The following is a 27614-nucleotide window of genomic DNA, read 5'->3' as shown; positions in this document are numbered from 1 at the left end:
ACTCCAAAATGGTTGGGCTACATTGATTTACACTGCATATCCCCGTTCTTCTTGGGCATTTGCCATCATGACTATCGGACTATTCCTCAAAATCGCAATAATGAATTAATAAATTTCAATAATAACAAACAAATTGGACAACTACATCCTGCTGATAATTTTGACACGTATAAGGGTGATGTATCTTCAGTTAAGGGTTAACTTTACACTACATTGATACAGAATTATCCTGTATACACCAATTGGTTTTAAGTCTTATTTTATAGCTATTATGCCAATGATTTACATTGATCTGACATTTCTCAGGTTACAATATTGGCATTCTTCGGGATTATATTCAGATTTTAGACAATGTGAAATTAAAACGTGTTCAATCAGCAGCATGCACTTTTCTGAAACATTCAAACTACCTCAAAGGAAATTTCTGTATTAGTCTTGAATTTGAATATTTATTTCCACTTTCTGTTCCCAAAAACAAAGAAGCAAGCATAACTGAATTACAGTGACTATTACTGTACCGTGACATTTTGTATGACGTGAAAGATATCAGAATATATACTGTAGCAACAACATAGTGCATATATATAATATGTATATAATATATATATATATATATATATATATATATATATATATTTATTTATTTATTTATTGTGTGTGTGTGTGTGTGTATGTGTGAGTCGCTTATCTTTCATAAGTATACAGGGATGGAGAAAAGTAGTTACCATCTTAAGAGTGGTTTGTCATGTTATGCAATGAGCTTTTTGTGAGGCAGGTCCAGTTTGACACATACTTCAAATTCTTCTTTGAGTGTCGGCTTCGAACATGGGTTCAGAGAGAATATAGAATAGTTGTGTGACTCCAATCTCTTTAACCTTATTGAGTATACATGACACATATATAATTATGAATGATTATGGGCAAGTCCAAGATAAGGTCCCCTCAGAAGGCAAAATTTCATCTTTGCTCAATATTGACATGTTTGGTATCATTTTGAAGCTTATGAGTTGAAGTTTTGATTTCCGTGGAGGAAAAAATGACATTATGTAAATTTATGCAAATTTCAAGGGCTCCATTTGCATAAATGTGAAACACAGCGTTACGTATGGGACATTTATAAAAATTCATATTAATTCAAAGGAAAGCAAATAATATTTGATTAATATGTGGACATAAGAAGTTCATCACATAGTTTAACTTGGTATGAAAATTTAGGGATTATGCAAATGATTATGCAAATTAGCTCGTGTCCTATCATGAGATGTCCCATACGTAACAAAATGAGGTCATTTTTTTAGGTTTTTTCTGAAATTGCTAAGGTTATTTTAATGCCCTTTTGGAAAGTTCTAATTTATAGTTTAGAGAAATTAAATACCAGAAAAAAAAAGAAAAAAAAGTAAACGAAATATCTTTTATTAGGCATTGAAATAATGATACGTATGGGACAAATGCGTTACGTATGGGACATCCTCATATATATTGCATGTGAATGCATGTAGCTAGCTGGGAAGGTCTCTCAGTACACAAATGGTCAATCATCCTGAAGAAAGCATCCCAACATTGTAGCTACTTTTTGAGTTATAGACACTTGAAACAATACATGAACTTGACTGAACAATTTTCAGAAAGGGGGAGGGGAAAATGGCAAAATACACAATGAAAAATCAGCATTAAAGGGATGGTATAGTTTTTTGTAGAAATGGGGATTCAGTTTTCAACATTTAAAGAGATGATTGGAAACCAATTATATGAATTACTTAAGAGCATAAAATCCTCAGACTAGAGGAATTCAAAGTTTATGTGATGGAGATCCAATTTGAAATGGTTGTGATATACATGTATATAGAAAAAAAAAGTAAATATGATTTTTTTTTTTTAAATTACAAGTGATACACAAATTGTCCTTATTCAGTTTTCAGTAGTAGCCACAACAAAATTCATGGGTATACATACTGAGGTGTGACTCGAATCAATGACCTGACTGCTAGACAGACATCATATATCTACTCAATCACTGGGGTTCCACGCAGCAGGTATTGCTTATTTATCAAACTTAATATTTCTTGTGTCAAGTTGTTATTTATTGAAACTAAATGGCAAACTGCCCTTCATCAATGGAAGTAAACACTTTAAAACTATTCAATTTTTCAGTAGTAACTATCCTGATAAAAATAGGGCATACATACTCAGGTTGGTCATAAAAAATATAGAATATGATTGAATGTGATTATGATGGTAAATATCTTGGGAATACTGTTCCCTTGTCAATCTGGATCAGTATTTGAGTAATTTCAAGTGATTCCACCTCAACAATTATGCAAAAATTTGTTTATGGGTATTTTGCAAAATTATTTTGCAAAATACCCATAAACATGGTTCTCCACACACTAAACGAATGGGGGACAAAGGGCATGCATACCTAGGTTGGTCATAAAAATATAAAAATATGATTGAATATGATTATGATGGTGAATATTTGGGAAATATTATTTCCTTGACAATCTGGATCAGTATTTGAGTAGTTTCAACTGATTTTACTTCAATAATCATGCAAAATACCCATAAACATGGTTCTTCACACACTATATGAATGGGGGACAAACTGTCCCATACGTAACTGTCCCATACGTAACACGTCATGTCTGTCTTTAATTAGAACCTGTGATTAGAGCTTTTTACCTAATGACATGAAACTTACCCGTGATAATCTTGAGTGTTGTGACTTTCATCACAGTGAGTTACAAGTTGTAGAATGATATACTTTCAGAGAGTTTTGAGGTTGAAAAAAATGTTCCAAAAAACAACATTTTTCTGGTCCCATACGTAACGGCACATATTTTCTCTTCTAGAATATAATTGTCAAGGTCATTTTTCTCAATTTTTTACATGATTATACTTCTCCTAGATATCAATCACCATGATGAAGTTCAATATGATCAAAGGCCATTAACACTATTTTTCAGGTCATAAAAGTCTCTGAATGTCCCATACGTAACGTGCGTGTTATCTTGGACTTGCCCTTATACTCGCAATAACTGACGTACTTGTGTACGTCAATAGAGAAAATTGAATTATGTACGAAATCATTTAGGCTCTATCTTGAATTCAAGCAACAGTTTTGTTTGCACCTTCGGAAACGTCTATCACTTACTTTCTCATCCACGACAAACTTCTCAAATAGCCATGAACGATAAATGTTATTGTCCGAAGAAAATTCTATCTAAGTTAGCAGAATGAGAAAAGCTTTCTACGGTTTAAAAAAAATAATGGATTTTCAAATTCTGTACCACCAAGCCGGCAATTCATCAGAATACACTGAAGCGAAAATTGCATTGAACTGTATCTAAGCCACTTTTCGTATTATCATGACTCTAGTCCCTTACTCATACAATAATGAAAATGAAATCGAACATCTGCATCATTCTAAAGTCTCAATAACTCGGAAGCCCCCCCCCCCCCCCCCCCAAAAAAAAAAAGTCAGTACTTCGGGACGTATGAAATCCTTTATTCAAATATCTACACAATTTTCCCACAAGTTGCTCAAACTCTGTCATAAAGAAGACCTACCAGGTGTGCGTTTCATTTTCATTAAAATATCATGCATTCTTCTCTCTACACAAAGAGACACAATAAAAAGGAAAGCAGACTGAATCAATTTCGGACAGGTGAACTACGAACAAAACTGCGCCATGGACGCCAACCTCTCACATACCACCACACTTTGGGGACCCCCAAAGTACTCTCAAGAAAATGAGTGCTTGTCTTGTGGTGCCAGAAATATTCGATACCCACACACTTCATTAAAAAAACCAAAACCAAACAAAACAAAACAAAACAAAACAAAACAAAACCCAAAAACAAAACAAAAAACAGAACAACAACAACCTGCCATCAAACGCCGGTTTATAATTTCTCTTGTCGTATCTCATATCTGTATCGCAAAACCACAGCAAAGTAATGTGCATTACAAAATGCTCACCAAGGAGTAAAAAAACACCCATATTTCATTTAATCAGGCCATCCGTGATAGAAAAAAAAAAGGGTTTTCAGTTTTCAGCTTTATTTATTTTTAATGCTAAGTATAAACTTCTCACTGATGAGTTGTAATGCTTGAGCTAAATCAGGAGAACCTTGTAAAATATACAAACTGATTGATGATACATGTATCTGCTGACATCGCAAGGGCACGTAGTAATTTCCAGGCACCCGTAATGCCGACGATTGTATTTATATAATCCGACTAAAGCATATGTCAAGGACAGCAGTCAGCCATGTAAAGTGTGCACGTATACCTGTTGCATAGTTGTGTAGTTTTCAGGGTGATTCATTTTTAATGCTACGCATACACTTCTCACTGATGAGTTGTAATGCTCGAGCTGGACCAGGAGAACCTTGTAGAATGTACAAACTGATTGTTAAATGATAAATAGATGGTTAGATGCATGTGTTTACCCGGGGAATGTAGTCATTTCCAGGCACCCGTAATGCCTATTGGGCCGTATAATGCCGACGATTGTATCATAATCCGACTCAAAGACAGCAGTCCGACATGAAATAATGTGTGCATGTAAAGTGTGTACCCAGTGTACGTATACCTATAATCGCATAGTTTTTAATTTGGTTGTAGCCTTTGATATTCATCTCATTTCATGAGGTTGCCATTGGTGGGAGAGTGCATTTTCGATTATTAATAATACATTGCATAATAAAAACTGGGAAAAAAATCGTATCTGTACATGCAATGAGACCGCTCTGTGCGATACGCATAGCATCACCAAAAGATTAATACGTCTAGAATGACCAAGGACGATCAAATGACAAGAGTCCCAATTTCATTAAAAAGTTGAGAGGATAGCAACTCTTGCTACAATAACAACTACCCGTAGTAACAGCCAATCAGGAAGCTAGATTCTTGTTATCATGACGAATTGCTATTCCAGCAAGAGTAGTTGCCATTATAGCACCTTATGAAATGGGGCTCAGGTGTACCATTCACCTCTGACTCCCCCATCCCCCTCCCCAACACACACACACACGCGCGCGCACTTAAAAACCCCCAAATAAAACAAAACACGCAAAAACAACAATAACAACAATGACAACAACAACAACAAACCTCTGGCTGGTATACTCATTCATGATGATTGGCTTTTGTATGATACAGTTATGTGTGAAGGAGAGCAAATTGATACACTTGTTTTTCAGAAATCAAATTTCCTACTTTGTTAAGGTTACGCCTGACCTATCCTCTCTCTTCTCAATAGATAAGGTCTGCAACACTTTCTGTAGTGTAGGAGGAGGTGGGACGTTCAATCTTACAACTTTTCATGCTTGAATGTGAATTATGCGATTTATAGACAAGGTATCTCTGATATATTACCAAAGTGATACAGGATTATATATTTCCCATCCAATTTTGCACTTAATGCATGCAGGAATATAAATTGGTCATTCAATTTTGCAAAATAAGATGCTATCCAAAAGTGCAAAACCTCTACTCAAAATCGCTACTGGGCAGCCAAAATACTTGCAGCGGAAGGATTAAAGATAATGATACCACTTAGTGGTAGAAATGCCCCCATATTTGTTGTTGTTTTCTTTTGCTGTTTTGTTTTGTTAATATAGGTTATCCCTTTCAATATTGCACTTAGTGCACGTGAAAATATAGCTACAGCTGTACATCATTCAATTTTGCACATAGTGTAAGAAACGGTGTGAATAGGTAATTCAATTTCATAGACAGGGCAGCCAAAATTGCTAATCTTTATTCAAACTCGTTTTAAGGCAGCTACAATTGCCAATCCACATTCAAATTCACTGCAGGGTAACTAAAGTCGCCAATCGGCAGACAAGCTTGCGCATCGGACAATCAACTTTGCTCATGAAGCCCCCTCGAGCTAGGTTAGAGCATTCAGTGATTTGAAGGTAAACGTAGTGGTTCAGCAGCTTAGGCTAATGCGGACAACATCAAGAAACACAAATGGCGCATGACATGGCCTGTATTATTACCACTGAATCTGTTTTATTTGGTAAGATTCCCACTTTCTGTTCATGACCTTGATACAATCCTATATTACGACAAAGCTTAATCATATAAAGGCAAATAATGATGAGGGTGTGTCAAACTAGTGCCGTGTTCTCCTTTTGCTTGCCATATAGACAAAATCATGTTAAACAATGCATCTGACTTAAATACTATCCTCACTCCTACTACAATGTAGTAAATGAAGAACAGGATAATGCAAGAAAAAGAAAAAATCACAAGGTACAATCAAATACTAGTACCCAAGATTGACACATTCTTTCAACATGTCAACATGCATGGGCCAAAGAACATTTATAAATGTGTGTGTGGGTAGAAAAATGTGTCTATGCCTGTTATGATGGCTTACAGCGTATGTTGCCTATTGGGCGTAACGATCTGATTTCTCCAGATGTTCAAGCATTCTTACAATGCATTACATGCACATAACTCCTTTGTCACATTCTGTTCAACCCACATCTAACCACATACACACTTCACAAATATGCATGGTTTGCCCACATGGGGGAGGAAACCATTCACAGAGGCATAGCAGGAAAGGTGCGGCAGTGACATCATTGCCTTCAGGATTTGAGCAGGTGGAATTCAGCAAACAATATACATGTACCACTTCTTTGTTTTCATACCCTCATATAGTAAGAAACCTAAAACAATGAGGTAACTGTTACAGTTGTAGGTCTTCCATATTCAATATTTCCCTATGTATTACTGACTGAGAAGTTATAAGTACTCACTTTAAACTTCGATGGTAACATATGTGATTCTTCATACGAGAAGGCTTTGGATTTTTCACATGGAAATTGGCATTTAACAACATATTCCTCATGTTATAATTCAGTGTGAAAGAAGTTTTTTGCCATGTAATTCACAGGTATTCATCTGACAGACTGATGGTTTTTGCATCAAATAAAGCATTCATTTCGATTTCTTTTCAGATGAATTCCATTGAATGTGTCTTCTCTATCTTCTTTAAACTTTTCTTGGATGTGTTCACACACCTAGTGTGCACCTCTGCACTTAATCCCTTTGTCCATGCAGAAGCACAAGATATAATGCTCAATGATCTCAAACCAGTACAACATGTACCTCCACATAAAGCGAATAATTTGAACTATATAAACAATTTAATACCATTCGATTTGAAAAAGAAACCCTGAAAGCAAACAAACGAAAAACTCCCTTGTCAAGCAATTCATATAATCAAAGAAAGTAAAGATGGCCTTTAAACTGTGATGGCTATGAGTTTGTACAGCGAATCCCTTGTAAAACTCTATCCTTTACCCATTGTAAGGATTAAAAGGTAATTTCATTCACAATTGAACTGCTATTAGACAATTCCCCCTTGTGAACTAGAATAATTAAAGTGATCATAACCACAACTTTTTTAGGCAGCAGAAGACAGAGCAGGACCACGGATAATGTTCACACTCTAATTATGCCATCGATGTGAATATCTCGCACATGAAACCTTACCACAGAATATGTCATTTTAAAGACTTGTGTGGGGCCGTAGCGCCTATAAATTCATTTTATTGTTTATACACTGGCTACTCAAATATCACACAGTGATATAATGAACATTAAGTTTGTAATCGCATATTAGCATACATTTTGTAATGTTCCCCCATGGGTAGAATATTCCTGGGCATGATTTCCCGTGGGAGAACATTTTTGTGTAAACAAAATGATAAACTCTGTAAGCAGCAGGTAATGAGACTATGGTTCGCAATTTGGGTATGCACTGCACTCAAAAAAACAAAGACACTAATGCTGTGCACATTACAAGTTGTGTGTAGATAGCCAACTGTGTGCGCATTAGTGATGCCACAACAAATGTCTACCACAGAAAATTAGTGTTGCATGTATTGCCTGCTACTCCCAGTACTTTGACTAACCCATATAAATGCGACGGATGATGACTTTTGTTCTTGGCAAGTCTACATAATGTTTCATCCTGAGGGTATGAAATGATATTTTAGAGAGTTCTCAAATCCCTTGTAAGCATTTCAAACACTTTGGATGGATAACTCCATAATTCGATATGTTCCAGCCCACACACGCCAACATCTATGAAATTATTATTATAAGCCACTAATATTGTCCGAATGTTGACCCCCATGCTGATGGAGCAGCACGATCACATTGATTCCTTGGTTCTTTGAGGAAGATTGTCTGTAAGTGCCCGAGACTTGCGCTCATATCCTGTAGGGTTAAAAAGAGAAATATATAAAACAAGGAAAAGTAGAAATTACGCGGTGCGTAATATATGTCCCCGCCGGAAGTAGCATTTAGTAGCAAAATGTACAATATAGGTAAAAAGATCAAGGTCAAAGGTCAAAGAAGTCAAAGGTCAAAATTCTATGTAGAAGTTTTGAAGCCCTCACCTAGTGCCATCACATAAAGCATACGGAATCGAAATCGGGTTAGAAATGGCGAAGGAGTAGCATTTGGTAGCCAATGTACAATATAGGTTAAAAAATCAAGGTCAAAGGTCAAAGAAGTCAAAGGTCAAAGAAGTCAAAGGTCAAAATTCTGTGTAGAAGTTTTGAAGCCCTCACCTAATGCCATCACATAGAGCAAACGGAATCGAAATCGGGTTAGAAATGGCGAAGGAGTAGCATTTGGTAGCAAAATGTACAATACAGGTCAAAAATCAAGGTCAGAGGTCAAAGAAGTCAAAGGTCAAAATTCTGTGTAGAAGTTTTGAAGCCCTCACCTAGTGCCATCACTTAAAGCAAACGGAATTGAAATCGGGTTACAAATGGCGAAGGAGTAGCATTTTGTAGCAAAATGTACAATATAGGTCAAAAATCAAGGTCAAAGGTCAAAGAAGTCAAAGGTCAAAATTCTGTGTAGAAGTTTTGAAGCCCTCACCTAGTGCCATCACATAAAGCAAACGGAATCGAAATCGGGTTAGAAATGGCGAAGAAGTAGCATTTTGTAGGCAATGTACAATATAGGTCAAAAATCAAGGTCAAAGGTCAAAGAAGTCAAAGGTCAAAATTCTGTGTAGAAGTTTTGAAGCCCTCACCTAGTGCCATCACATAAAGCAAACGGAATCGAAATCGGGTTAGAAATGGCGAAGGAGTAGCATTTGGTAGCAAAATGTACAATACAGGTCAAAAATCAAGGTCAGAGGTCAAAGAAGTCAAAGGTCAAAATTCTGTGTAGAAGTTTTGAAGCCCTCACCTAATGCCATCACATAAAGCAAACGGAATCGAAATCGGGTTAGAAATGGCGAAGGAGTAGCATTTGGTAGCAAAATGTACAATACAGGTCAAAAATCAAGGTCAGAGGTCAAAGAAGTCAAAGGTCAAAATTCTGTGTAGAAGTTTTGAAGCCCTCACCTAGTGCCATCACTTAAAGCAAACGGAATTGAAATCGGGTTACAAATGGCGAAGGAGTAGCATTTTGTAGCAAAATGTACAATATAGGTCAAAAATCAAGGTCAAAGGTCAAAGAAGTCAAAGGTCAAAATTCTGTGTAGAAGTTTTGAAGCCCTCACCTAGTGCCATCACATAAAGCAAACGGAATCGAAATCGGGTTAGAAATGGCGAAGAAGTAGCATTTTGTAGGCAATGTACAATATAGGTCAAAAATCAAGGTCAAAGGTCAAAGAAGTCAAAGGTCAAAATTCTGTGTAGAAGTTTTGAAGCCCTCACCTAGTGCCATCACATAAAGCAAACGGAATCGAAATCGGGTTAGAAATGGCGAAGGAGTAGCATTTGGTAGCAAAATGTACAATACAGGTCAAAAATCAAGGTCAGAGGTCAAAGAAGTCAAAGGTCAAAATTCTGTGTAGAAGTTTTGAAGCCCTCACCTAGTGCCATCACTTAAAGCAAACGGAATTGAAATCGGGTTACAAATGGCGAAGGAGTAGCATTTTGTAGCAAAATGTACAATATAGGTCAAAAATCAAGGTCAAATGTCAAAGAAGTCAAAGGTCAAAATTCTGTGAAGAAGTTTTGAAGCCCTCACCTAGTGCCATCACATAAAGCAAACGGAATCGAAATCGGGTTAGAAATGGCGAAGAAGTAGCATTTTGTAGGCAATGTACAATATAGGTCAAAAATCAAGGTCAAAGGTCAAAGAAGTCAAAGGTCAAAATTCTGTGTAGAAGTTTTGAAGCCCTCACCTAATTCCATCATATAAAGCAAACGGAATCAAAATCGGGTTAGAAATGGCGAAGGAGTAGCATTTTGAAGCAAAATGTACAATATAGGTCATAGGTCAAGGTCAAAGGTCACAACTGAAATTCTGTATAGAAGTTTCAAAGCTCCCATGTAGTGCTATCATATAAAGCAAACAGAATCAAAATCGGGTTAGAAATGGCGAAGGAGTAGCATTTTGAACATTTTGATCACACACGGACGCACAGACGGACGGACAGACGGACAGACGGACAGACGGACACACGGACACACACACGTAGCCCGTTTCATAGTCCCCTGCTCGAACTCGTTCGGCGGGGACAAAAAACTACATATTGATCAGATATAACAAAACATAACAAATGATTTAAAAAAAATAACATTAAAGGGACGATAAAGTTTTGGTTGGGATAGGACTTCAGGTTTCCAACTGTTTTTTATGAGATATTGAGAATCCCTTTATGAAATATGAAAGAGCACACAAGTCGAAGAGGAATTCAAAGTTTACATGATGAAAATTGGTTTTGAAATGGAGATATCCAAAAACAAAGAGGTTCTAATTAAAGGTGGGACCCACCTCTTACTAGGATCACTCAGTTGTACTTTGTTTCTGGATATCTCAGCTATTTAAAAACCAATATTCATCAAAAAACAAACAAACAAACACTGAATTCCTCTCAGAATTGTATGCTTTTTAATATGTCATATTAAAAGGGATTTCTAATTATCTGGCAAAAAAGTTAATATCTGAATCCCACATCTCAACCAAAAAATAAACCACCCCTTTAAATCTCTAAATTATATCTATTCTCCCTTTAAATCTCCCTTTAAATCTATTCTCAGTGCATCTGCATGAGGATAATGTTCAGAACTTATTGCAAACTGGAAACTGCTATTATGAAGTGGATGCTAGAAACAGGTTTGATTGTGAAAAAAAAAAGAATTACTATAGTAATTAGTATTACTATAGTATAGTATTGGTGGAGATGAGGATTGAGCTTTTAACTTTTTGCGAGATACACATACTAAGAAACGACTTTTTTTGTGAGATACTAAGAAATTTTACAGAGCAAACCATTCTGAGAGGAATTCAATGTTTATTTGATGAAACTCGGTTTTAAAATGGCTGATATATCCAAAAACAAAGTAAATGAAAGCAATCCTAATACAAGGTGAGTCCGACCTTTTATTAGGATCCCTTTGTTTCGGATATCTCAGCCATCTCAAGACCAATTTTCATAAAAAAAGAAACTTCGAAAATCCTCTTAGAATTGTATGCTCTTTCACATTTCATAAGAGGTTTCTCATTTTCTAAAAAAAAAAAAAAAAAATTTAGAAACCTTCAGCCAGGTCTCAACCAAAACTTTACCATCCCTTTAAACCAACACATGCAGGAAATGCAAACACACCGAAACAGTGTACAGTGTGGAAACACAGTACCAACTGGATGGGAGCAGTCATACTGTACTACGTCACCTGATTATACCGTCACAAAGTTCACACACCTTCACACATACGGTGTCACATGATACCGTCCTGCTGTTCTACACCTTGTAATTCTTGCACAACTCAGCAAGTAAATCATTTTTTTTTAAACGTCAAAACAAGCCATAGATCATATCAGAAGAACGTAAGCATGTGACACTCTGGCAATAGCAAAATTCTACAATCCAGTATCTGTTTAGAAGATGGAATACTGTACAGAATCTTCCCTGTATAATGGTAAAAACTCCTTTTAGGTACAATCCCCCCCCCCCATCTAATGTCTTACAAATTGCATACATTATCTGTGTTTTTTATGACTAAAATTTCTTGGTACTGAAACCTGACGAATCAAAATTATTTGAAGCACACAAGAATAACTGTAAGAAACCATAAATATATGTATACATATATCTATAAAGAATACATACATTTGTAAAGAATAAAACTGGGTTAGGACCACTGCTGACAAAGTATGCATATCCATGCAGTTGAGGGTGCAGAAGATTAAAAATTTGAACATAACAGGTCAATTCAAGCCAACACAGTATCATGCTTCATTCAAAACTACAAAGTTTCAAAATTTCTCAGCATCCTGAGACTTTGAAATTTGGGCTTGAAGCACTCATAGTTATGGAAACAATATTTCATCTCTTGAATTGTGAATGAACAAGTCTTATCTTTTAATTGTTTGTTTTTGGAGGTTTTTTTTTTTCTTTTTAAAGCTGGCTTGCGACTTTCTCAGGGCAATGCCAAGATGGATATGTATCGTCCCTGAGGTGACAACATCTACCTCAAAATCATGAATGTTCAGGGGAGCAAAAAATACTTGTTCATTTTCACATCATTTCTTGCAAAACAACACCAATGTTGACATCAAATAATGTAGTAACATTCTCTTTGGATTACACTAATAATTGTTCTGTATTAAAACTCAACTCAGTCTCGTCTATATATTCAAAATTGAGTTAGGAGGTTTTTGATAAATGCTGATTCATGAATTGAGATACAAGGTCCTGTCAACCCAGGGATGATATACAATTCCAACATATGCTGCACTTACTTTTTTACAATCTGGATCACATCCTCGTCCCTCAGTAAATGTTCTCGGCCAACTTTCTGGGGATTGTGTTTCACAGATGATCCCCAAACAAGAGCACTGCGACAAAAATAAGATAAAAGGGACAAAAAAAGAGCAAATGATATGCAGAAACATGCCAAACACACACACACACACACACACACACACACGTAAAACTCGCTAAATCTTCGCTTCCAGGTGAATAGGTTCTTTATATGTTCTTAATATGTTCTTAATATGTTCTTTCAGTGAAAGATCATTCAATGATTTTGACACTTTAGAATTCATTTTCTCTTCAATGATAAAAAAGCAGCATATTTCACAGCAAATACTATGTAAGAAACTAACAAATGCCACACACACATGCTTGCACATATATTGCTGGCTCTATAGAACCATAGTAACATGGCCCCTACAGGAAAGTCTGCACAACTTCGGCACAGTAGTGCTGATACTTCTTCTTGGGTGAGACGCAAGTTGATGATAAATCATAGCCATTTCCTAATACATATCATGTACCCAATGTCACACTGTTGCACAATAACCACAAATCTAGAGAAAAGAACATAAAAGTATCTCGCTGGATTATGAATACCAGAGCAGAAATAACAGAAGAGAACACTGCATTTCGATAACCACATCCCCATCAATACAATTTGGTTTGACCGCATGTTTTGAGATGGACTGTATTTTTGGCATGAAACCGGAGTTTCTATGGAAGTGTGAAGTGGGGAAGTGTCTCAGAGCATGCCAATCTGACACAGATTTCCTGTTTTTCCTCTCTGATATTGTACTATCATTGCAACCACAAATATCTTTCAACATCGGTAAGAACAATTACCAGAGATTAGATCCCTACCCACAATATTTCCTGTTCAGTCAGCTGACAAGAAATCTGTTAAAGGATACACTGAGCTACCTCCACCTCACAGTTGTATATTGAAGAGACAGCCAAACCTGTCTACAGTGACCACCGTCTATAGCGGCCACCTGCCGTATGCTCCCACTAAACACAATTTCCCCCCATGAGAAAAGCCATGTCAACGACCCTGTCTATAGAGGCCACCTGTCCACATCGGCCACTTTTTTTGTCTCCCTTGGGTGCCTGCTTTAGACAGGTTTGATTGTATAACTAAAGTGATTTATTTGAATAGATAAATGCTCATACACTTCAAAGACTCCATAGCATGGGGATTCACGGGTGACCTAATTCATTTGCCGCTAACCACGGTACATTCAAAATTCACAAATTGCAGTGGTCAGCGAATGTGTGCATCAAAGCATACGCTCATCATTAAGGGTCGACTCCACTTGAGATTCTTCATCTGTGTGTGTATTCACAGAGAGATCAGTGACAAAGCTGTACACATTTCATTACAGGGATTCTCAAATATATCTGAACTTATATCTGTCTTCCTACTCCATGGTGTCCCAGTGTGACCGGGTCTTTAAAGGGGATGGCTAGTAACTGATCAGTGGGAATCAGTGCGAATGCTGGGGGATGATTGTTCCAATTCTTGTGGGATTCATTTAAGAGTACATTATATATCTATCGTTGTGTGAAAATTATTTGCTTCAGAACGGTCTCACATTCAAGTAATGTGCAGCTTAATGCCCCGTCACTGACCAGGCATGCTAACCTGGAAACATTAAACTGCACCTTACTTGAATATGAGACCATTCTGAAGCAAACCACTGATCAGTTACTAGCCTTCCCCTTTAAGGGACTTCCACTGATAGTTGCTGCGAGTATACAGTGTATCTGAATGATTATCTTTTCAAGGAAAGCTAAGATTTCAAGGCTCATTTAAAGCTCATGCCAAACAGTGCAGTAAAGCTATGTCGTCGAGACGAGTGGTCTGCTTCCTGGACATACATTTGCATTTCACAAACAAGCATTAAAAAAAAAGACAACAACAAAATAAACGAAGATGAGTCCATCAATATGGCTCCCCATGTTCTTTAAGAAATGGAGTGGGGGTACAGAACTGTTGAGAGGAATAGAGGGTCTGTTAATACAGTGCACACAAATGTATAACAGCAAAAATTTAAAAGAAAATATGTTACTCTGCTTATTACCCTTTTTACCTCTCCCCCTAATTTCTTGTCTATATTTGTGTTTGCCAGTCTCCTCATTATCTTTTCTTTTGGTATGTGTGCTTGTTTCTTTGTTCTCTTCTCTATCTGTCCATATCTATCTATCTATCTATCTATCTATCTATCTATCTATCTATCTATCTACCTATCTATCTATCTATCTATCTTTCTATCTATCTACTTCTATCTATCTATCTATCTATCTATCTATCTATCTATCTATCTATATATATATATCTATCTATCTATCTATCTACTTCTATCTATCTATCTATCTATCTATCTATCTATATATCTATCTATCTATCTATCTATCTATCTACTTCTATCTATCTATCTATCTATCTATCTATCTATCTATATATCTATCTATCTATCTTTCTATCTATCTACTTCTATCTATCTATCTATCTATCTATCTATCTACTTCTATCTATCTACTTCTATCTATCTATCTATCTATCTATCTATCTACTTCTATCTATCTAATTCTATCTATCTCTCTATCTATCTATCTATCTTTCTATCTATCTATCTATCTACTTCTATCTATCTATCTATCTATCTATCTATCTACTTCTATCTATCTATCTTTCTATCTATCTATCTATCTACTTCTATCTATCTATCTATCTATCTATCTATCTATCTATTGATCGATCGATCAATTGATCTATCTATCTATGACTTGTTTCTCCCCTTTGTCCCCTACAAATATATACACACATATTTAGTTATCCCTACACCCTTTTTTCAATGTCTATCTCTCTCTTTTGTGTCACACTCACTATTTGAGTTCCTTCAGGATGGCTTTGTGCAGGTTGTTACAGAAGTCCTCCACCGAGCAGGCATCACTCTTGAGCACGATGGGGGCCTCGTAGTCTGGCAGCTGCCCCTTGGGTTTGGTGTATCTGGGCATGGATAGGGGGAAATGACATTAACATTTTCTGTGCTCGGCTTCCAGATCGGCATACACTGTATACGGCATATATTTGCAAGTCTAATTTTGCACGAAGTTGGACTTTCCAACTGGTTGAATTCACAATCGCGGTGTGCAGCACTGAGTAAAGAAATGTGTGAGAGCATGTCGCATTCACATCGGGATCAGAAATAATATTTTCTCATGTTTTCTAATCTGCGAATAGCATCCGACTCACGAACTTTGTGCAAATAAAAACCCCACAAAATATATGGTGTATATGGTAAACTGGTGTGCTTTCTTCACCTGTTTTTACAGATGTCTCGACAACTTCTTGTCCTGCTAAGAGCAATCATTATCAATCAGATCTTATTGGTGGTTGGTGAGGAATCAAGTGGCAACATTTTGTAGGCCCTGTTTACATCAGTGGGTGGCTGGGGAGGTCTTGTCACATTAATAACATATTCATGGGTCTGCATTAGACCGCATGGGCAGATATACAAGCCTGTAAATAACAGAGATCACACAATCCTGTCAACCCAATTTATCATTACAATGCCCTGTCATGGACTACTGTAAAAGTGGATATTTTCGCAAGACTAATCTTTCGCGCTTGGCCCGGTAAGAAGAGTTTCGCGTGTTTTTAATTCCACGGAATCAAGACATCACGCACAGGAACATATGGCAAGCAAAACTATCTGCTTTTATTTTCGCGCTAGTTTTTGGTTGCGCAAAATGCGCAAAAATTACAACACCACGAAAATTTCCACTGTTACAGTATCATTATAGCTAATTCAAGTAGACCCATCTACTTAATGCATTAGATATGAGATGACAAATAATCATGTAACATACAGATAATCACATACTTATATTCATATGACATTTCTGATAGGGGAAAAAACTTGACTCACATCCTAATGAGGTCAAGGTAGGCCCAGATCTTCTCCAGTAGGTCATCAAAGTTCCACTTGTGGTGGGCCGAGATGGGCACGCAGTGGGGGATCTTGTAAATGATGTCAAGCTCCTGTACAGAGTGGAATACAGAACGGACAGAGAAGAATGTACGTTAACATTTCGATCCTTTACACCACAGGTAGGAGTATTAGGTAGACATATAATGGCAATAATAATGTCACAATAGAGGAATGAATTAAATGCCTATTGCCTTGATTTTAATTCAAAATCCGAATTTTCTGGGGCCTCCCCCTTCGTCTGGGATGAAAAAGCTAATGAATTTTCACAGTGAGTAATGCATTCCTTTACTGTGACATTATTATTGCTATTTCTAGTACTGCCAATATGCGGAGCAATTGTGATGTTTGGAGGTAGACAAATGAATATTTTTAAAGGACAAGTCCACCTTCATATACATAAGGATTGAGAGAATGCAGCAATATTGGTAAAATACATCAGTGAAATTTTGAGGAAAATTGGACAATCCGTTCAAAAGTTACAAATATTTTAAGTATCTGCGCAGTCACTGCTAGAAGAGAAGACTACTACAGTGTATGACGTCACATGCGTACAACTATATAAGGAAAATAAAAAGAGAATTTCACTAAACTTTACTTTTTGAATAAAGTGCACATTTCTTCGACTTGCTACTGACGTATATTAAGGGTAATATTATTCTCCCTGCCTTCTGAAAGAGAGAAGTGGAGTGTTCTTTTGTCAGTTATGCGAGAAAAATGAAAATATGTCGAATTTTCTTTATTCTTTCTTTATATCGTTGTACTCATGTGACATCACAAGCTATAGTAGTCTCTTCATCCAGCCGTGACTGAGCAGAAACTTCAAAAATTCATAACTTTTTTACAGATTGTCCGATTTTGCTCAAACTCTCATTGATGTGTTCTACTAATATTGCTGCATTCACTCAACCCACATGTCTATGAAGGTGAACTTGTCCTTTAAAGACTATTGGTTCATAATTTTACTGCTAGAAATTGATATCATTAAAGGAGCTACATGTGTACATACATCATAACACTCCAGTGTTCAATTATTTCATGGTGACTGCATATCCATTGAACTCAGTTCTCAAACTTTATCTTGTACAAAATATCTTAAGTTGTGAAACCTCAATCGTCAGAATGATGATGCCATCAAATCTGCGTATGGTGTTACTTCCCACACTACCACACCACATGCCTGTTAGGAAGCAGATTAAGAAGCAGCCTGGGCTGCTCTGAAATAATAATATTTAAAGCTTCTTGCAGCGAAACCCACAGACGGGTATACCCTGTTATATTGAGCTTGCTTACAGCGAGGTACCACTCTTAACAAGGTGAATTTGGGGGATCCCATATTTTCCATTACTCTATTCAGCTGGTCTCTTTTCCACAAAGTTCATAATGAGGTACCGATTATAGCGAGGTAAAATTGGCGGTCACGGAGAACTTGTTATGACAGGGTTTCCCTGTGTTGTACTTCACAATCTGGCTGCATTAGAGACTAATCTGTAATTCAGTGATGAGTGACACCATGAAAACGTCTGTGAAAATGGGATAATTTCAAATAACCACTTTATCAGAATGCTGACAAAGTGTAAATACGGAGGTCCAGGAGACCCATCCTTATACAGCAGTAGAGTAACTGACTTTATGCCTCAGGAAAGATAATCGGGATGAACGTCAAGTACCTCGATGGAGATCTGGTCAATCTTGTTCAGGACATAGATGCACGGGATGTAGATGCGGTTGCCCTCGATCACGTCGATGAGGTCATCTGCCGAGGCATCACTCCTGTCATGATGCCAATGACCAAAAATTAATAAACATGCGACATTATAGAGATTGCCTTTTTCAAAAAGGCATAATATGAGATGTAATATACCAGTGGGAGTAATATTTTCCCTGAGACTTTATCTTGGGGGGGGGGGGGGGAAGGAAACATACCTAACTCCCAAGGGATTGTCAAATGTTAGGTCACTACAGTAGACAAGGCAGTATTTGTGATATAGATGGTCTACACAATGGCATATCATTTCATTCTAGCTTCATCAGCAACTAATCAAATCCTGGAACTACATTATGTGACAGGACATCACTGCTCATGATATAACCATTTCAACCTCGCTACATCATTCCAGTCACGGTATAATGACCGATCACCAATCAGTATTTATGGAGACTATATTAGAAGTCTACTCAATTTTCTAGAAAGAGTTGCTATCCAAACATCTTTTATGAAATGGGGCTCTGGATAATTCTCCCAACGACATGCTGCACTGCTAAGAATGTCCCTACCTCAGCGTGATGTCGGCGTTGTGGATCTTGTACTCCGACAGGATGGTCTTTACTGTGTCAAGGTCCAGGGAGGACTGGGCGCAGGTGGAAGTCAGATTAATGCCGCCCTTGTCTTTCTTCTTGTAGCCGATATTTGGGGGCTTTTTGTTCAACCTTGGAAGGAAGGGGGGGGGGTAGCATAGCATGATTGAAGAAATACTGTCGCATAGGGTAGTATTCGGAGTGGAACTTCAAGTCCTGAAGGTAAGCACTTTTACATCTATCCCATTACTATTCAAATGTAAGGAGCTCGTGGTATTGTCGGGTGAGAATGATAAGAGCGTTAAGGTGTCTTGAACACTATGGCTTTAGTGGCAACTTTACGCCTTTACCGTTCTCAACCAATGATATGTGCCCTGTATTATGTGGCTGTGGCTCCCGTTCAATGTGTCTCAAACACTACGGTTTTAGTCAGGGCTGCACACTAACTCATTTTTTCTCTACTGGTCTGACCTGTCTGTCGGACCAGTAGGTACCCAGTTTTTCTATTTTCTACTTGTCTGGTCTGACAGTGATTTTTACTGGTCCTGGACAGCCGGACCAGTGCCAGTGTGCAGCGTTGCTCTAGTGGCAACTCAATGCCCTTATCATTCTCAACCGATGATACATGCCCTGTATTATGTGGCTGTGGCTCTCGTTCAGTGATTTACCTACTCATGGAATTGTTCCACATGTCCCGAAGTGTGATATATTACGCTTGCAACTCGGTATAGAGTAATATGCAAAAAAATGTGAACAGCAGCAATTTATGACAAATTAATGCAAGGCAGGATTTTTTTTTCTCTTCATTTTGTTATAAGAGATTCGACAAAAAGTACACTTTACAATCAATGTCTAAAAGAATATTGACAAGAAGCAAAAAGGAATGCTAGTTACTGACCATAACACTTAAAGGGATAGTACAGTATTGGTTGAGATGAGAATTTGGACTTTTAAATTTTTGCAAGATACCAAAAAACACTTATGATATAGCACAGAGCATACCACTTTAAGAGCATTTCAAAGTTTATTTGATGAAAATCGGGTTTGGAATAACTGAAACATCCAAAAACAAAGTAAAACAAAGCGATCGTTACAAAGTGTGGGTCCCACACTTTATTAGAATCGCTCTTTTTTGGATATCTCAGCCATTTCAAAACCAATTTTTATCAAATCAATGTTGAATTCCTCATAGAATTGCATGCTCTTTTATATTTCGTATGAGATTTCTTATTATCTCACCTAAAAATGTTAGAAACTTGAAATTAGGTCTCAACCAGTACTGTACAGTCCCTTTAAACTCTGTTGAAGTATAAGGGTTAACACTCAAAGGTAGTGACCTACCTCTATGCAATAACACATCACTAAGTGCTGTTACTACCTAGAAAGTAAGAGTTATAAAATGGGTTCAAGAATGTAGCCAATCAGAAGTGCTCAAATGAGTCATGTGTGCGCTCTTGATTTTCTTACTAACATGCACGGCCGTGCAAAAAGTGTGCAAGGAAAAGTCAAAACGGCATGGCGTGTTATCCTATGGCAGATAATTTTTCTTTGATATGTACGTACTACTGTACGTGCGTGCGCGCGCAGCACCACTGCACATGGTGAGATCGTCTTTAAAGCCGATTGAAGAGTGGCCCAGTTGTATTGAAATATGAAGTCTTATCATCTGATAGACTGCTATTATACTAAAGATAGTTCTTCAACCCATTTTATAAACCAAATAATGCATAGATTTAAGTTCGTGACGTTAGTGGAGATGCAGCGCACTCTCTGGTATTCATAATGTAGTGCAACATGCACTCGGCTTCGCCTCATGCATGTTGCACAATTGTGAATACCCTCGAGCGCGCTGCATCTCCACTAACACACTCACACCTGTGCATTATTTGTATATCATTACTAATGTAGGATACAAACATATACACATTAAAGTCTCATGTCATCACAGTTTTGGCGGGTGTTTTCCTCGTACTGCATTCATATAACTCAGATTTTTGTAACCACTGCAATACTTACCTAATGCCGAATCCTTCCAATTCGTGCTCTATTAACTTTTTATGCTTCAGTGGTTTGAGGACGTCGAGAACTATCAGGATCAAGCTGCACGTTCTTGCAACTGCATGAAAAACACACGGAAATGATACATTGTCATGTAAGTTTACAAGGCTATAGCAGGTCAATAAGACATTGTGCATAGACAACGTAATATTTCAAACCATGTGAAATCTCGATATTAGATGGATTTTAAACTCAACCCGTCTTTGTTTGTATCTGTATTTTGTCTCTTCATTGAATTTCATATCAAATTTAAAAGAATAACACCATTGGCAACATCTGAACAAACACACGTACATCTTCGAAGTATGCTTAAAAGCATTGACATTTCTACGTGGTTTATGGCCTGGATAAGTATTTCATGATAATGGAAAAACTGCCATTTATTGGATGTTGTACTTAAGTTCTCACAACAATGTTGTCAATACAACTCTGCTGTTTCTAACCTATCACTGTTTTAAAATTATGCCTTCTTTCGCTTTATCATCAGATGTGCATAAACACTTGCCCCCAGTCTCTCACTGCACCTAAACTGTACCTTATTTCATTTAATTACAGAAAATACATACAGTATAGCAATAATGGTTTCTTTGATGTCCTTATGACTTGTAATTCACGCTGAAACATTAGCCTCATGAGCTACAATTACACAGGACATCCTTCCACATCTGTTTGTTTTCGTTTGGCTTGTTTTTATTTTTTCAAAGATCAAAATCTGGGCAGCGTTTCCAAAAGCTCACAACTAATGCGTAAAGTTGCAATAATTGTAGTTTCCATGGCAGCAGCCATCATGCAGCAACCAATCAGAAGTGAGCATTTGAGTCATCACCATGGTGAATGCAATCATAGCAACATTCAATCATGGCAGAGCCCTTCATGAAATGGGTGTCTGACATCAATATGTGAAAGATGGAACCTGGTAACATCCCCACCCCGAGACACCAACAGTCGCTCTCCACTACTCACCTGCTATGACTTGTCTTCCTCTTCCCTTGCCATCTTTGGCACCCTCGATGATACCTGGCAGATCGAGCAACTGCAACCAAGAAAAATAACAGAACGGGGAAATAGATAAATAGATAAAAGGGCAGATTAAAAAGAGAGAATAATATACAGAGAGATGTTAATGAAATGTTGATGATATATTGATTCACATAATAATACACGAGAAACAGAGAGAGAGAAAGATGTGTTCATACCAATTCATGATCATATTCTAACAATCAAAAGGAATAATAGAACACACGGTGAACCAAACATGGAGGAAAAGTTGTGTATTTCGCATTCTATGCTAGAGATAAATGAATATTGTCGAAAAGAGCACACACAAGTCTTGATGTGGCTGCTTTAAACTGGTTGGTAGCAAATTTGCAATAGAAGTGAGTTATTTAATATACCACTGACGTCACCACTGAAATACTTTGACTTTGACTATACTTTTGCTATAGTCTGAATACTGTCACATACTTCTTGCTTCAATAAAAAGAGTCAGAAAATTTCAATAACTCCCTTTCTGATGATACTAATCCTACAAAATCATGACCAGAATATGGCTCAACAAGTGGTAAAATGTCATCAAATATTTATTTAGTTACTGCGAACAGACAAAACTTTTCAAGAATGACATCGAACCTCGTTCAATATTTCTGAAATCCCATCACTTAAACCTCTCAGAACCAAAATAAATAAAAATAACCCGCCACTGATAATGATAGTGTCAAAGGTCCCATTGCCAGGAGTCAACCTTGCACCAAGTATAATTTCTTCAAAGAAAATACAATACATGCATAAAATCAGCAAGACCTTATTTCCCCTGCAGGCAAAATCAGACATACTGCTGTCATTGCCTGCCTATTCTGGCTCTCTGATAGGCACATCTTCTGGTGCCGTTCCGGACATACCTGGATCTTTGCCCCCTTGTACCGAATCACTCCAGGTACTGTGGTCAGTGTCGTGAACTCGTATGCAGCCACCTCAGAGTATACGCCGGCCAGATTGCTGAGAAGAGTGGACTTGCCGACCGATGGGAAACCTAGAGAGGAAATATTACCAGAATGGTAGACATTGCAAAGAGTTTCTAGGCGGGCTGAAAACAGATTGCGTTAAAGATCAGATTTGAAACAAGATTGACATTGATGAAGCAACTCACTTGATTCACAGTTTTCCTTGAAAAATAACTTTGCATGTACTGCATCCCACAGATCACTATCATTTATTCTGAAACAGGATGAGAGTTAAATGAATACATGTAAGAAGCAGTATTAGCCCATACTAGCAAAAAAAGAAAGAAATAAAGATAATAATAATAAATAAAAATCAAGATGCTAAATCATACCACTCATTAGACACAAACTGCTTTGTTAGGTCTAAGACCAAACTCTCTGGATATGCCACAGTATGTCAGTACATAAAAATGTATACTATATAGAAAGCTACTAAATTGGTACATAAAAATGTATACTATTTTAGAAAGCTACTAAATTGGTACATAAAAATGTATGCTATTTTAGAAAGCTACTAAATTTCACAGCCATGAACTCACCAACAAAGCCAATCCTTGCATCACCTGTTTTGGCGACATCGAATCCTGTGATGGTACGAGAAAAATGCATATGACAGTCAATTTTTTTCTAACCATTTGAAGAACGGTACAATTGATTTTTTTTTTCTCCCCCATCCCTATTTTCTAGCACTGTTTGCATGAGGTTTCAATAAATTAAGTCCATTCAATCTGCCACAAAGTCTCAGTCAAGGTATAATGTATACATAGCTCACAATGATAGTCAAACAAATGTACATGTATGTTTTGACTGTTATTGCTTCTGCCAGTACTCTACACTTTGATAACTAGTTCTGCTACTCATGATAATACAAACTGTCATGTGGTTTACATTCATGAGCATAAGAATGGTGTGGTATGTTTGTAGATAATGATAATGACAGTCACAACAAAAACACCTTCCAAAAAACAATTGCAATAATAACATCTCATCAATATCAACAACATGCATAATTATGGACAAAAGCGAGAAGAAATATCTGAGATATGTCCTCAATTTACTATATACATACCTTCTCCAGTGCCTCCACCACCACCTCCTTTTGGAGTTATAAGTTCCCGACGTAGTTTAGCCAGCTTGGCTTTCAGCATGCCAAGATGGCCGCTGGTAGCCTTGTTCTTCTGAGTCCTGGCCATCTATGAATATGACGACAGACAGAGAGAGAAGAGGAAGGGAGGGAGAGAGAGAGGAAAAAAAGAGAGAACATAAAGACATGTTAGCAGGGTGCTACATAACTTTTTTTATCACTTGCCCGGTTGGGCAAGCAGATTTTCAAATTGTTGCAAAACACTTGGCCGAACAGGAATTTCAGTTTACTTGCCCGAAAAAAAAATCATTGAATATAAGTAAATAATGCAAAAAATCACATTCTCAGACCCTATGAAAATACTTTGCTTTATCAAAATTTTATTCTATCAAGATTTGAAAAACAATAAAATACAATGAACTCTCTGGGTAGTTCTGGTTACAATGTATCTTCTAATGGAAAAAAGAAAATCATGTTGATAAACGGCACATAATGACTCGAGCAAACAGCAAAATGAGCTTGTCGCAAGCTCTAAAATGTGTGAAGTACTTTAATCTTTACAGAAATTGCGCGCGCAGTCCTTGAAGCTCTAGGGTTGTACATGCTCCCTGCTATCTGTGAGCTGTATTTTGCATGCTTAGCTTTCCTTGCATTTGAGACAGTGGAAAATTGCTATGTTTGATATTATTAATTTGTAAAAGGGCTAGTAGTAGTGTAGTACTCGTAGATCTAGTTTACTGGGCAGTGCAAGTGGCACCTGATCATGATTGAGTGATTATCATTAGGCACATGAGCATTATGCTGATTGGGCCTTTTCATCAATGAATCGATTGAATGAAATGGGAACAGTTAATTTACAATCTGGACTCCTTACTCACTTTTTCAAATATTATCTTATATAGGCAATTGTGCACTTTACGGCCCTATATTATCGGTGCGAGATTTTACCCTAATCGAGCAGTGCGTGCGAATTCGAGTTCCTATCAGGCACCACGGTTCGACAGCGGGTCTTCTGGCACTGTACTGTGTACATGTGTGTGAGATTTCGTGTTGGGATGCATGCAGTGTGTGTGAATGTGTCAACTTGCGTGTGCGTGATGAAAGCTCTTACGGTACGCCACATGGTTGCTCTAACGCCCTTCCCTGCCTGTGCGGCGCGGCGTGATCGAGCGCGAGTTGTGCATTGATTGGCACACAACTGGAACGCAACGAGTGGTAAACTTCCGTGCTTCAATCATGATTTTAAATGAATGAATTTTGCGTGATATATTAAAGCAAAGTATCACTAATCAAACCCATTGCGGAGGGCGTATGTCTGCTGCGGCCTTGGCGGAATTATTCTGTAAAATAATAATTAAAAAAACACAAAATCTTATCTCGATTCGTCAGTCTGTTAGTGTTTATTTCGTCTACAGTCTACCAGACGCCGTGTGAGGTGTGTATAGCTACCGATTTACGGCAAGCCACTACATGGACACACACACACACACACACACAAGCGCAAGCCTCGCCCGCGTGGTTGGTTTGCGCGATCAGCTAGCTCCGCAGAAGCGCCATGAGTGAGGCGGGCTTTTACTGACCTTATCACTTGTCAAACGGCGTTCCATACAGCAAGAGAAGCTCGCCAGCTGCTCAGTGCGGAATGGGGATATCACCTTAGCACACGGCGAATGAGGTACCGATAATATAGGGCCGTAAAGTGCACAATTGCCACATTATATACGCAGGAGTGTAATTTAGGTTTCTGGACAATCTAATTAGACATGAAATTCGTAAAATTCGGACGCGCATTTTCACTGCACTTAGTCTATGATTGAGTCACACAAAAGTGAGTATATGGGACATAACAACGCATGCATGGCCGATATTCCGGGTCCAGTCATATCACATACGCATCAAGACTTCAGTTGCTGTCAAATGAAATCACCAATATTGTTGACCAGTTGGGCTTACCTCTGCCTCTATTTCTGCAATCCTTTCTAAGATGCCCATTTTTGATATTCAGAACAGCAGAAGTTGCTAAAATGTGGAAAATCAGAAGTAGATAGAACACAAAAGTGTTTACCGGTACGTAGCTGGCTAGGAACCACTCGAATGCAATGAATGAGATTACTGATCGCGGGCGCGCGCTTCGGATGGTGCCGGTGCGCGCCGTGTGCACGGTGTGGGTCGCCAGCGTGGAGGATCCGATGATCCGATGAGCTTCAGGTGGCGCAAGAGATCCATGCAGCGCAACCTTGTTCCTCTCATCAAGTAGCCTTTAAACAAGGCGACTCGCTCTGCGTGCCCCCGTATAGCGCGTTTACCCCACAAACCTGTTGGCCGGCGAGTGGAGCGAGCCGCCTTTATCCACTCGTTCAGCAGGGATGTGTACTTTTGTCGTTGTTGTTGCTTTATATTCTTTGACAAATTTGCGTATAAATTTGACGCAGAAAATACACACGGCACCAAGGCAAGCCTCGTTAATTCTACTTAATATTAACGAGGCTTGCCTTGGTGCCGTGTGTATTTTCTGCGTCAAATTTATACGCAAATTTGTCAAAGAATATAAAGCAACAACAACGACAAAAGTACACATCCCTGCTGAACGAGTGGATAAAGGCGGCTCGCTCCACTCGCCGGCCAACAGGTTTGTGGGGTAAACGCGCTATACGGGGGCACGCAGAGCGAGTCGCCTTGTTTAAAGGCTACTCATCAAGAGGTCTCAGCCTGGAGCTGTAGGGTGGGGGTGGGGGTGGGGGGGGGTGGTGTGGGTGGGGGGTTGGAGTGGGCCCGGGGGTGGGGGAGGTATAGCAGCATTATAAAAACAAAACAAAGCAAAACAAAACAAACAGCATTCCTATCCTGGGGATCAGAAAATAATCATCAGTTGATTACTATTATTCATTCATGATACACATTTTTGTTCAGTTAAAACAAACAACAAACACTTCTAACCTACGGCTATAGGCCTATTGTTCCGCGATATGTTGAAGTAAAGTTCAAACCAACAATCCATTGTAGCTCTGTCAATTTACAAAAACAAGGTGATATCATAAGAAGAATGTGCTAAAGCTAGCCGACGGCGACTGCCAATCATTGGGTCAAACACTGTTAATGATGATATTGGGAAAATCTGAATACAAGCATAACTATGATAAGGACACATTAAACTAAAAAGTAAGAGGTTAATAAATTGTATATATATAGTACGTATTATTTGTATAAATTATATATATCCTATACAAAAAACAAGAAAATTACAATTGTATAGGCGTAATCATTGTTTTTATCATTCTTTTTCACGAAGCATAGGCCTATTGCCCACCAAGGCAGATCTCCATTTAATCTAAAACAACAACAACAACAACAACAACGCCGATGACGACGACGACAACAACAACAACAGAAACAACAATATGGTGAGGAAATATTTTGTCATGTCTTG

The 27614-nt window shown here is 37.9% G+C and overlaps 1 protein-coding gene across 1 annotated transcript; it reads right to left on the bottom strand.

The window, feature by feature from the left end:
* Positions 1-12735: 12735 nt before the first annotated feature.
* LOC139710952 (developmentally-regulated GTP-binding protein 1) lies at positions 12736-26230 on the bottom strand. The gene is made up of 11 exons (XM_071622874.1): positions 26141-26230; positions 24173-24296; positions 23643-23687; positions 23002-23132; positions 22067-22136; positions 21062-21161; positions 19025-19177; positions 18418-18520; positions 16688-16800; positions 15643-15765; positions 12736-12835 (listed from the first exon to the last, which is right to left on the bottom strand). Exons 1-11 carry the CDS (start codon positions 26177-26179, stop codon positions 12736-12738), a joined length of 1101 nt encoding a protein of 366 aa, XP_071478975.1. The 5' UTR covers positions 26180-26230.
* Between the last annotated feature and the right edge of the window lie 1384 nt (positions 26231-27614).

The sequence above is a fragment of the Diadema antillarum genome, unplaced genomic scaffold (genome assembly GCF_040938485.1).
Source record: "Diadema antillarum isolate AM-2024a unplaced genomic scaffold, OU_Dant_1.0 seq00001591_RagTag, whole genome shotgun sequence".
NCBI lineage: Eukaryota > Metazoa > Echinodermata > Echinoidea > Diadematoida > Diadematidae > Diadema > Diadema antillarum.
This window is presented reverse-complemented; position numbering and strand designations above follow the sequence as displayed.